Source organism: Xenopus tropicalis, chromosome 2 (genome assembly GCF_000004195.4).
Source record: "Xenopus tropicalis strain Nigerian chromosome 2, UCB_Xtro_10.0, whole genome shotgun sequence".
NCBI classification, from domain to species: Eukaryota; Metazoa; Chordata; class Amphibia; order Anura; family Pipidae; genus Xenopus; species Xenopus tropicalis.
In genome coordinates this window covers 98,192,008-98,204,092 of record NC_030678.2, presented here as the reverse complement: position 1 = coordinate 98,204,092, position 12,085 = coordinate 98,192,008, and the positions used below count along the sequence as shown (strand labels likewise).

General features: G+C 36.7%; 1 protein-coding gene across 3 annotated transcripts in view; it reads right to left on the bottom strand.

Annotated features, from left to right (window-relative positions):
* The window catches only part of LOC100485014 (merlin), a 53,204-nt gene that overhangs the window by 16,628 nt on the left and 24,491 nt on the right, over window positions 1-12,085 (bottom strand). Inside the window, exons 5-12 of one of the 3 annotated variants that reach the window (XM_012957539.3) lie at window positions 8,899-8,982; window positions 6,818-6,886; window positions 6,281-6,363; window positions 5,338-5,413; window positions 5,091-5,228; window positions 3,903-3,977; window positions 1,211-1,324; window positions 189-311 (exon numbers count right to left, since the gene is read on the bottom strand). In XM_012957539.3, the coding sequence (XP_012812993.1) occupies window positions 189-311; window positions 1,211-1,324; window positions 3,903-3,977; window positions 5,091-5,228; window positions 5,338-5,413; window positions 6,281-6,363; window positions 6,818-6,886; window positions 8,899-8,982 (762 nt within the window). Of the gene's footprint in view, window positions 1-188; window positions 312-1,210; window positions 1,325-3,902; window positions 3,978-5,090; window positions 5,229-5,337; window positions 5,414-6,280; window positions 6,377-6,817; window positions 6,887-8,898; window positions 8,983-12,085 lie in introns of all 3 variants that reach the window. The other 2 variants (XM_012957542.3, XM_012957541.3) reach the window with 2 other exon arrangements.

Sequence of the window (12,085 nt, the reverse complement as noted above, 5' to 3'; positions counted from 1 at the left end):
TTACATACTAAATTCAAACCTATTTTTTTTGCATTTTCTAATGGATGTTTGAATCTAAAATGTTCATTATGTATAATCCAAATTATTCTTCTAATTTTTTAAGTAAAATATTTGCATAGATCTGTGGGCCTCACTGCTAGATGAAGAGCATGATGGTGAAACAATTGAGCCAGAGTTGTGACACTTACCAGTGCTTCATTAGCTTGCCTTGCTTCATCTTCTAGCTGAAAAAGCCTTCTCTCCATATCCTCTTTAGCTCTCTCTGCATCTTCCCGAAGTTGTTTTTCTCTTAGTAAATTCTGGTGCTCAATCTATGAAAATGAGTTTTATTAATATTTTGATGAATAAAAGTTTCCAGTCCACACAAAGAGCACAAATTAAAGGAGAATTAAAGCGTAACAAAGAAGTAGTTTAGAAATACTATGCATTAAGTTTTGGGCTTCATTACAAGACCTTGGGGATCATAACCCTTTAGCAGTGAAAATTGGAGCCTCAGAAGGTGCCCACATTGGATTCCTATCTTTTTAATACTGTACCTTGAATACACACATTGATTACATTCAGCTCAAATTTCCTAAAATCCACCATTTTCATCAGTGTCCCCTTTAAACATTGGTTGCTATGCGCATTTTATCACAATAACTTGTTTTTCAATACAGTAAGCAAAAGACTGTTCTTGAATATCAAATGAGAGGCAGTCATTTGACAAAAGTAAACCAACATTGGTTCAATAAAAGGGCTTGTACTTAACACACTTTTTGCCTATTTTTTTAATTAGGAAATTGTTATTTCTTTTATGAAACAGGGCAAAATTTAAAATATGGAAACACTCCTTCCATATACCAAAGAGCAAAACAAACCAGCAGTCCACCAAAAAAGCCTCTGCATAATGAGCTGCTCTATATCTAAAATGATATCAGTGAAGGAAGGGAGGAGTTTATTTATAAAGAAGGCTTCTCAGAAGACTGCAAATTTGTTAGGGTTGCTTATTGGGATAAGGAAGCAGGATGTGGTATTAGTTTCATTGTTAAACTTTATCCTATATAGAGCAAGAAATAACAAAAACCATAACATTTCTTTCTTAAAAGAAGAGATACAAAGTATGTAAACACAAGTCCTATTCTTTATGGCAACTAATGTAGAAAAAAGGAGGCATACTGTTCCTTTAACATAAATCTGTTGACTACTGAATGGTGGTTGTTAAAGTTACCTTTTTTCTAGTCCTTTCTAGTTTGGCTTGATTTTTCATCTGTTGGATGTCTTTTGAATCTACTTTTCTTTTTGTCATAAACAATCTATGGTTTCCCGTACAGAGATCATAAATCTACAAAATAATGCTTGAGATGTTTATCCTGTATAGTCAAAGTGCATGTTAATCAATATAACAATATATATATATATGCACATTTTATAAAATATGAGGCCTATAGATGATTATTTATTAGGTAAAGAATAAAAAATAAAGATACAGAGGGCCAATAAGAGCCAATCTATTTTTTAGAAATGTATAAACATAGATTGTCCAAAACCAAATTCAACACAAATGTGAATAGTAAAATTTAACAAAAATTTAAAAAATCCCATGATCTGTGAACAATTAATGAAAGTAATAAAGTAATGACACATTACTTAAAGGGGACCTGTCACCCTAAGAAATAGCTCCAAATTATTTTCTATATTGTTAGTTGAGCAAAATAAAGTTCACTTACTCTATATAAATAATATAAATCTTGTTTCATTCCGTCGTGGAATTACTCAATCAAAGCAAGCAGGCAGGCACCATTTTGTGGACACTGTTATGAAGGCAAACTTTGTATCCTGCCAAAATCTTGTTTCTGTGCCAGAATGGGGGACCTGATACCCATGTCCATGCACTGGCTACACAATTAGATGGTGAGGAGGGAGGGGAAAAGTGAGATATGCAGTGACATCTAGGTAGTGCTGAATGGAAAGGTAAAGTTATTGTCTGCCCCGCCTCTATGCCTAAGGCATAGAGGTGGGGCAAGCAATATATGATTGACAGCTGTGATTTTTAAATGCCTTTATAATGGGTTTGGATGTGTTAATATAAAAATGAATTTGGGTTTCATGTTTAATTTGAAAAGGACTTTTATTATACAGCTTTTTATGTCTGGGTGACAGGTCCACTTTAAAGGGGTTGTTCATCTTCAAATAAACTTTTAGAATGTTGTAGAGAGTGCTATTTTGATATAATTTGCATTTGGTCTTTATTTTTTATTATTTGCAGTTTTTAAATTATAAAGCTTTTTGTTCAGCAGCTCTACAGTTTGGAGTTTCGGTAGCTATCTGGTTGCAATGGTCCAATTTTTTTTAATTTGCTTTTAATAATGTTAATGTTTATTAATAAAAAATAAAGGAAAATAAATAGATAAACAAAAGAAAAGAGTAGGTGGGTATGCGTAGTTCATTGCTTGTTTAGCTTCACATGCTATTATCAATAGAAGGCACAATGAAAAATACTATTGCAATAATATAAAGCGATAACATATTGATCTTAATGTAGGGTGTCCTCCAAATCTAAAAAGTCCAGTCAACATTGCCAAAACTGGTAAATCTGGTATACCCCTTTGAATATATAACAAACGTGCCATGGTGAGATGCTCCCACAAATGGTTTTTTCACACACCAGAAGTAGGGGGGGGTCACCTGAAATCCATTTAAGAGTAACCCATTTACGAGCTAAGAATAGTGATTCTCGCATTGATGTTTGTAATGAGATTTAGTAAGGTGTGTTACAAACCCAAGTAAATATATTTTTGAAGATACCTGGACTGGTATTGTAGTAGCCACGAATAACAATGTGCAGGCCTTACACCAGAAGTGGGCAACTGTGGGGCAGTTCCACATAGGGTGTAAGAAATTTGAACCAGGTGAATACCATTTAGAACAGTTATGGTTAGACTGCATGTTGGCTTTACACATAAGAACAAGGGTTATATACGCCTGGTGTAGGATATGTATTTGGTTGAATCTACTCTTGGCATTAAATGATAAAAGACTGGGGGCTTCCAGGGCTTTCTCCCAATCCTTGCCATCCAAATCTGGGCTACAAAGCTCCCATTAAAGTTACCTGCAGTGTGGTTTTTTTTTTGAGCAGGATAGAATAAATCCATGAAAAAGGGTGAGTTCTGCATATATTTGCTAAGTAGTCCAGTATGTTTTCCACTGGTGATTTAGAAATTGGGACGGGAGATATTGTCCATTGGGCCCTTGCTACATGTTTGAGTTAGTAATAATGGAGCCATGCATTTGAAGTAACATCAAAATCAGCCCTAATCTGATAAAATATCTCCCATCTACAAACAAATCATCAACAAATTTTACTCCTTGAGGTTGCCAAAAGTTTTGCAAGTGTGGATTTTTGCTAGGGTCCAATTTAAACTAGCAACAATACAGTGGTTTGAAACAGACACGGGAATTTGAATAATGAAGGGCCTAAATAGAAAAATAAGTAATAAAAAGTAACAATAACAATAAAATTGTAGCCTCACAGAGCAATTGTTTTATGGTTGCCGGGTCAGTGACCCCCATTTGGAACCTGGAAAGAGTCAAAAGAGGTAGGCAAATAATTAAACAACTATACAAAATAAAAAATAAAGACCACAGTATGCACTGTTGGAATGTTTTTAGGAAATGCTTTTTGGGGCCTACTGCACTAGCTATATGAAGAAAAGGATAACATTTAGTATCTAGAACTCTCATAGTATTTAACAGGAAGATTTAAAATCAAACAGAAGTAAAATGAGTGCATGAAGTAACGAGAAGGTATATAGGTTTAATACACTACATATAGATCAAAACTCAACACACACTTACACTAAAGCATAAATCTAATTTTAATTTAATAACACAGTGTGTGTGTGTGTTTTTAATTAACTCACCAATTTATCTACTTTATGTCCTGAAGAATAAAACTTGAAAACATCTTCCTTTCTGCTAATAGGTATAATCTTCAGCTAAAAAAATAACACAATACAGTTTAGGCTGGGGGGGTCCTAAAATGGGATCATAGAAATGTGGGATCACATAAACAGCAGACTTAAAATGAAGAAACACATTTGTATGCAAAACACAATTTTCGCCCTTAGTTCTTGTAATGCAAAGTTTAAATATGTGAATGTATAGATATATGGGTAAGACTGTGTATATACAGTATATATGTGCACTGCGGATCATTTGGAGGGGTTGAACTTGATGGGCGGTGGTCTTTTTATAACCCAACTTAACTATATAAGTTTCCAGAGAGAACACTTAGGGGCTGATTTACTAATCCATGAATCCAAATCCAAATGAGAAAAATTCGGATTGGAAAACGAACATTTTGCGACTTTTTCGTATTTTTTGCGATTTTTGCGTCGCCGTTACGACTTTTCCGTAAATTGTCGTGACTTTTTCGTAACCGTTACGACTTGCGCGAATTGTCGCGACTTTTTCATTGCCATTATGACTTTCGTCAATTGTCACAACTTTTTCATAGCCATTACGACTTTCGCGAATTGTCGCAACTTTCGTATTGAGAGCTCGAAAAAGTCGTGACAATTCGCGAAAAAGTCACAAAGTACCGATCATTACGAAAAAAACGCATTTGGACTCTTTTCGGACGTTCGTGGATTAGTAAATGTGCCCCTTAGCATTTTCTGGTCACCTGTTGAAAAGCAAATGTTGCAGTGATTTACTTGACACGTTAAAGCTTAGTTACATTTTATGTTCTTTCAAAAGGAATCCATTGTGTTGTATTGTGTTGTGTTGCAAACCAATAAAACAAAACAAACCAAAATTAAAATCTTCTTAGAGTTCATTTACAATCATCAGATCCTTAACCCATTGTAATACTATACTTATAATTAATCTTAATTTAATTTTAAGTTGAAAAAAATATAATTTTCACAATTCATTATCCAGGCTTAAATACGGAATGATAACATCTTGTCTGCTTTAATTTACCAATTTAATTTAGTTGTGGACTCACAATATAGATTTACACTGGACGCATTTTCCTCTCAAAGGCAATGTTCAAGAAACAAGTTCTGTAGTCTTTTTACATTTTGCCTTCATGCATGGATACTCACCTTCTTATAATTGTAGTTAATGTTTCTGATGTCCCCCCATTTGAAAGATTTTAACGGTATTATTTTATTATTTATGCTAAAGATGTGGATACCCTTTGCATTAACTCCAAGCAGGATATTAGAGTCTGTATTGGATTGCTGGCAATAAAACAAAGCAACACAGGAGTTATAAAGTATATATAGAGCATATAGATATAGATATATAATCATCTCAGCCCTATCATTTTTATTAATATATTAAACCTACTGAGATGGGAAAGTAATTCATGCCAAACATGTCCAAGTCTTGGGCAATTTTCAGGTAGTTCATTTCAGCTTCATCTCTAAAAAAAAGTATAATACTTTTATCAAAATTTGTTATACAAAGTGGTATACAGTATTTACAAAGCTGTCTAAAAAGCATTATATAAATACAGTTTTCTGCACTGCATTTCACACAGTCCCTAAAGGTGGCCATTCACGGGATGATTCTAGCTGCTGATAATGGTCCCATAGACCGATTCGACAGCTTATCGGCCTGTGTATGGGCACTAACGACAGGCCTGCCCGACCGACATCTGGTCTGAAATCTCGTTCGGGCAGGTTTGAAAATTAGTCAGATTGGGGACCGCATCGGCTAGTTGATGCGGCCCCCAAACCGACGGACACCTATACCCATCATTCTGTATTCCTGCCTCAGCCTTCCTCCTGAATCCACAATATACACAGGCCCCCAAAAATACTTTTTTTAAACAAATTATATTGTCAGGACAGGAACCCAAGGATCAAGCCTGCATTCCTGACTTTATTTGGATAGTAATGCCTTCCTATAGTATCACTCTTCATATCTCCATCTTGCATCTTGTGCTTTGTATCAGTAATTGTAACTGCTCTGCCTTGTGTCAGCATACTCAGTTAAAAATTAGTGAGATGAGCAAAGTGGTAACTAAAGTCAATGCATTTTTTCAAAAAAATAAATGGGGTTGGGGTCTGGGCAGGCAGATGGCTTGCATCCCATCCCATGCCCAGAGAATAAAGATAAGTCAAATGTAAAATATTATGTTCCCCACTTGTGTAATGTGTTAATGTAAAAAGTCAATAATATTATAACTCTAATATACCCATTTTCTTACTTTTCTTTTTCATGTAGCCCCAATAATGCCTCTCACCTTTACACAATTTGATAGAATGAAAGTGATAACTGTAAATACCTGTCAGTTCCTCTGTGTTCAGCATACCATGCTGTTATTTTTTCTTGCCACATTTCTGAAGTCATCTGATACTGCTGCAGAACCTGTATTAACACACTAACATGGGTTTGATGTTGATTTAAAAGGTAAGTTAATAATGCTTTTCCTTGGGTTCTACAATTACCTGTGATGCATTATTAGGTAATATTATATTCAATGAAATGTGAGGGTAAAATGTAATTTAAAAAAAAAAATATTTGAAGAACTCTAGGAAATCTAAGAAAAATACATTTCTTAACTTCATATCAAGCCTTACGTTGATCCTATAAAAAAAATTCTTAAATGATATATACTAAAGTGTTACATAATGGCCAATATTTAGATGGTATCTAGTTATACCCTTTAGATGAATTGTGGTACCAAGGGCACCTCTTCAGTTTTTGAGAAAGGAGGTTATCTAAGCAGGTGAGAAATACATATATCAGCATATAGTTTATTTCCAGGATGAAAAACAGAAAATATTTTTCAAAAAAATTCAGGCTACAAGACTAAACCTACTCGTTGCGGCAGAAGCTCATCTTTGGAGAGGAAACCAGGCTGGTGAATATTGGGATTGTAGTCTCCATACTGGAAAACAAAATAAGAAGATGGTCATAATGTTATGATGATATACTTAAAAATACAAAATTTATTCCACCATCTGCCAAGGACTCTGTCTCTGTATTCATAAACCACTGGTCTTTTTTGTGTGGTCCTTCCAGTCCAAGATATTGCTTGTACCACATGGCATCATCACAGTTATTTCACATGGGCATCATCCTGTTAGTAAGCCAAACCTGAAACTACACCTGGTTATTTTAGTTGCTGTGAACATCAATTTGGAATGACAACACTCATGTCAAGATGAATTGAAATTGGAGTAAATCTGGTAGTAATTGCTCCAAATTTCATAGTGATCAATAAAAAATTTCACTTGTATAAATATGAATTATGCCTTTCTATCACAATGACTCTATTGTCATATTTATTCATCTACCCCGCAGTCGTTTTAAAGTACTCACATTCACTGTTCAGACCAGAATAACCCTCAAAACTGTATGTAAGTGCACACACCTATAGCTGTGCTTACACATCTCCTCTCCTGCTTTCATTAGACACAAATCTTTATAGAACATTGATTTTCTGAGCAAGAAAAATATAGAGTGGCCATGAATTTGTAAACTATCTGGTTTGGGAAAGTCATCCAGGCACTGGTTATTTTGGTATTTTATTTATTTATGGTATATTTCTGTGAATGCAATTTCATGCTCTATTATAGAATGACCTAGTCTAGTGGATGCCACTGCATCAGTGCCCAGGGACCTTAAGGGGCCCACGGACACAAATAATTTATACTTTTACATTAAAAGTCATGATTTTTATGGGATACTTTTTATATGTATTCTTGAACCAACAATGTATTTTTTTTTAGTTTTAATGTTGATGTGTAGGCAGCATTGTGCCTGAGTCTGAGCTTTCAGAAGGAGCCAGTGCTACACTGTTAACCTATTGTTTCTCCTAGTCCCATGTAACTGGAGGAGCCACAAGATGGACTTGGATTTCTTACTATTGGGAGCTGCTATCTTGCTACCTTCCCATTGTTCTCTTGATCGGCTGCTGGGAGGGGGTGATATCACTCCAACTTGCAGCTCAGCAGTGAAGTGTGACTGAAGTTTATCAGAGCATAGGTCACATGGCTGTGGCACCCTGGGAAATGATGAATATGGCTAGCCCCATGTGAAATTTCAACATTAAATCTGTGTTTTGACAGGTTTTCCAATGACAGTATTCCTTTAAGCAAATTGCAATATAAAGTGGCCAATCCAGAGTTCCTAAAGGATATGAGGAGACAGAGGATATGGAATTAAGAATCTGGGGGTGATGTAAGGTGTGGATATGGAGGCAACCAGAGTACCACATATCAAGAGCACAGGATCTGCAATCACACAGGGCACTGGGCACATGGGACCCAGTTGCAAAATGTGCATATGTCCCTAGTTACTTGTAGTTTTACAAGTCAAGTCAGACAAGTTTGGGCCAGCAAATATACATCCTTTGTGGGTCACAGGTGGGTGTGGGCTGAACTTGCTTTCTGCCCACCTTGTCTGCGTCGCTATAATTCCCCCAATTGCACCTTCAGCAGTCAGTATTTATGTACTTGCACCTGCTTCACCCCATCCCCCTCAGTGACATGAGGAATGGCATATAAATACCTATGGCTCAAATTGGTCTGGTTGGAAGTGGCTAAGTTAGGATAAGGTGCAGGTCACAGATTTGAATACTATTTTTAATATGAGACAGGGCCAGAACTAGGGGTAGGCAGAAGAGGCAGCTGCCTAGGGCGCAACGATTGGGGGGCGCCAGGCAGCCTCTCCTGCCTACCCCTAGTTTGCGCTCTTTAGTCATTACCCCCGTCGCTTGTCCTCACGCAGTGGGGGCAATGATGAATCGCAACGCGAACCCCACCCCACCCGCGTTCAACTGCGCATGCGCGCCAAAGGGGGGTGGGGGGCCAATGAGGAAGGTGCAGGGGCGAGGTGGCCCGCCCCTGATATGAGAACTCACTAGATTATGGACCCTATTGTTCTCTGTATTCTTACCTTTGCTTGGAGTGCAAATAAAGCCAATAAAACAGATGCCTCAGGTAAACAATGAATCTCTTCATCCAAAATCTGTTTTTTTACCTAATGTGGGGGGACGAAAAAAGATCAACTGAGATTTTCAGTTAGGCATACCTTTTATGGAAATGACAAGAACACCAGCACATGTAAAGGCTATGAAAGATAATTTTGCTGCCTCCATATGTTTTAGTTGTCTATATTCTGTTTGACCAACCCAAATTTGGCAATTATAGACACATGGCATTTTCCCAAAATGAGTTGCTTTTAAGCTGTATCAGTGGCATGTCTGGGCAAGACTAGGGATGGTCTGACAGATTTAGCCTACAGCTTAAAACATCCTAAACTAGAATGTTGGGAGGTAAGAGTGTTGTTGAAAAATACAGACAATTTTAGTGTGGAATGTCACTGCCAAGGCAATTACTGTTCAATAACTGGAAGATGTTTGCCAATTGTTTCATCTATTTTGATCTTCAAAGAATGTTTTTAACCCCTTTTTCTGCTTACACCTGAAATGTAAGACTTACAATTTTGCACTGTAGTTGGTGTACCTGTATCAGCGCACCCTTTTTTGTGTGCACTCTGTTAATTTGTAATGTTAATTTTAAGTACTGTGTACATGGAAGGGGAATGCTAATATTGGTGCCTGTTCTAACAGAAGTTGAAGGTATGCTAGGCACTTCATATAATGCAGACAGTCACAAGAAAACATGCAATTTGGATACAGTGGCTGTTTATGAACAGATAAAATTGCAAGATATAAACATAATGATTATGTGTATGGCCTGCTGATCTCGATTGATATCTATGTACTGTGGATAATGCAGTATCTAGTGCAGTAACCTATAGCAATATAGCAGCGGGTTGTTTGGCTAGTGCATGTCCCTGTTGAACCAAAAGTGACTTTTAGAACTAACTGCTGCTAACAGACCACCTAACCATACTCTCCCTCTGTTGTCTTCTCAGTCTTCACTAATCTTGTTAGACTTGTTTTATAGTTTTTATCCTCTATTCAACTACTTGGACTTGACTTTCAATTTGTCATCTTCTCCATTACTGTCTCCTGTTTAGTTCTCATTAAACCAAGTTCTAAGCACAGTTACATATTCCTGGTTCTTTCAGCACTTAACATAGAGACACCACGTTACCAAGCACTTAGGCTTCTATTCGCCAGTCCTAGCCATGACAAGAAGTCTTTGGGGCCCATTTATCAAAGTACGATCACTTCTGAATACCAAAAAAACAGATTTTTTTCTAAGTTTTCGTACTGTGCGTATTTTTTTGCGACTTTTTTTGTTAATTTGCGTGACTTTTTCGTACTTTGATACAAAAATCACAACAATTTGTGCAACGAAATTGTATTTATCACACTGAGTATGAAAGTTTCAGATTCATTCAAGCTTTGGAATTGTGACTTTCTTTTGGCCAGGTTGGAGCTGCAGAGTGCCATTGAGTCCTATGGGAGGCTTCCAAAAGCGGTACTGATGTCCTGCTCATCATCGTTATGTCACTATTTAAATGTTTTCTTGCTTGTGTTTGTTATGCCTATGATTAAGTGTATATTTACACGAAACGCGTCAGGCGTATTGTTTTTAAATGGAGTAATAAAAATCGAGTTTTAAGCAAGCCGCTGTGTCCGGTGCATTTGGAGCCCTTTTGCATATGCGTGATTTCGCCTTCCCCAGCTACAGGTTCGGGGCTCTGAGCACCTGAACCACTTCTGAACAACGGTGAGTTCTTTGCATTTAGGATTTCACATTGTGAGAGCTGATATGATGGTGTTGGGAATTTGACCTGGATCAACTGTGAGACAGATCCGGGGTTTATACACCCGGATCTCTCTTTTGTATTTGGTACGTTTTATTTGCTTGATTTCCTGACATTTGAGACATTTAGGTTAAATTAATTGAGCCATTTCTAAGTTTTGGTTACTACCATTTCTTAGTTTGTAGTTTATTCCAAAAACATGCACAGAAGGATCAAAGTGAGAAAGGTTTTCCCGCTGTTTGTGATTGTTCAGAAGAAAAGTTTGTGACTTTCGGATCGCCAATACGATAATATCGTGACTAATACGATTTTTTCGTAAGCATTTTCGTGACATTTCCGATCATCAGAAATTATCGTATCTAATCCAAATTTTACCCATTTTGGGATTCAAACTCATACTTTGATGAATCAGCCCCTTTGTGTCTCTTAGTTTATTTTTTATGTTAGACCTAGCTGTGGCTGACACCTAACCTACTCTCCATATGCTGATATGGAGCAGAGAGCACAAATAGGACTTGAGATAGAAGCTGCTTTGAGATAAAGAAATCACAAACAAGCGGTCAGTGTTATACAGACATACTTGCAAGTAGGATCATCACTGTACCCTTTATGAAGGGTGGGCATCAACTGAAAAATCATTTTACAGAAAACTGTAAAAACAGTGAGTTTGGTAAAATGTATGAAGGTATAAAACCCACACATATATAGACACTGTAGTAAAAATTCTTAAAGCCTTCACAAACTGAACTGCAGTGTGTGCCAGGTTTATGAAGGTTAAAAACAACCTATATTGTATTGTCTGAGGATCCAAAAGCTTCACCTTACATGTATCCCGCCCTTAGCCTAGTAAGAATACAGCTTTCACTCTTTGCCTGAACATGTTTTTCTCTTGCAGCAGTTACATGACATGTTCCAACTCACAACACGCCTTAAACTGTTTGTTATTTTTCACAGGAATGAGAATAAGTTCTCCTGCATTGTGCAAAGGCAAAAGAAATCTAACAATAACTGTCATGGAAGTGTGGTGTTTTAAAACACAAGCTGAACATCTAATCATATAATCACAAAATGCAACGTAATCACCCTACGTTAGTGTACAGCACTTAATGGCTTTTTCATGCTTCATTTTCAGTCCACAGGGAGGTGTGTTTTTAAGCAGGTATGAAGCCAGCTAGACAGAGATGCCCCTAGGTCATGGATAATAGCATCATACCAGGCTTTATATAATTGTTTACTTTCCGATATCTGTAAGTAGCCTTTGGTGGCCATATTTCAATTAGACACACAAAAAATATTTGTGCAAACACATACAATTACTATCAATCTATTATTATTTGCTCATAATCTTTGTGGCCACACTGAAGCAATTGCCAAATGGAAGATTATTCAGTTGTGCAGATCA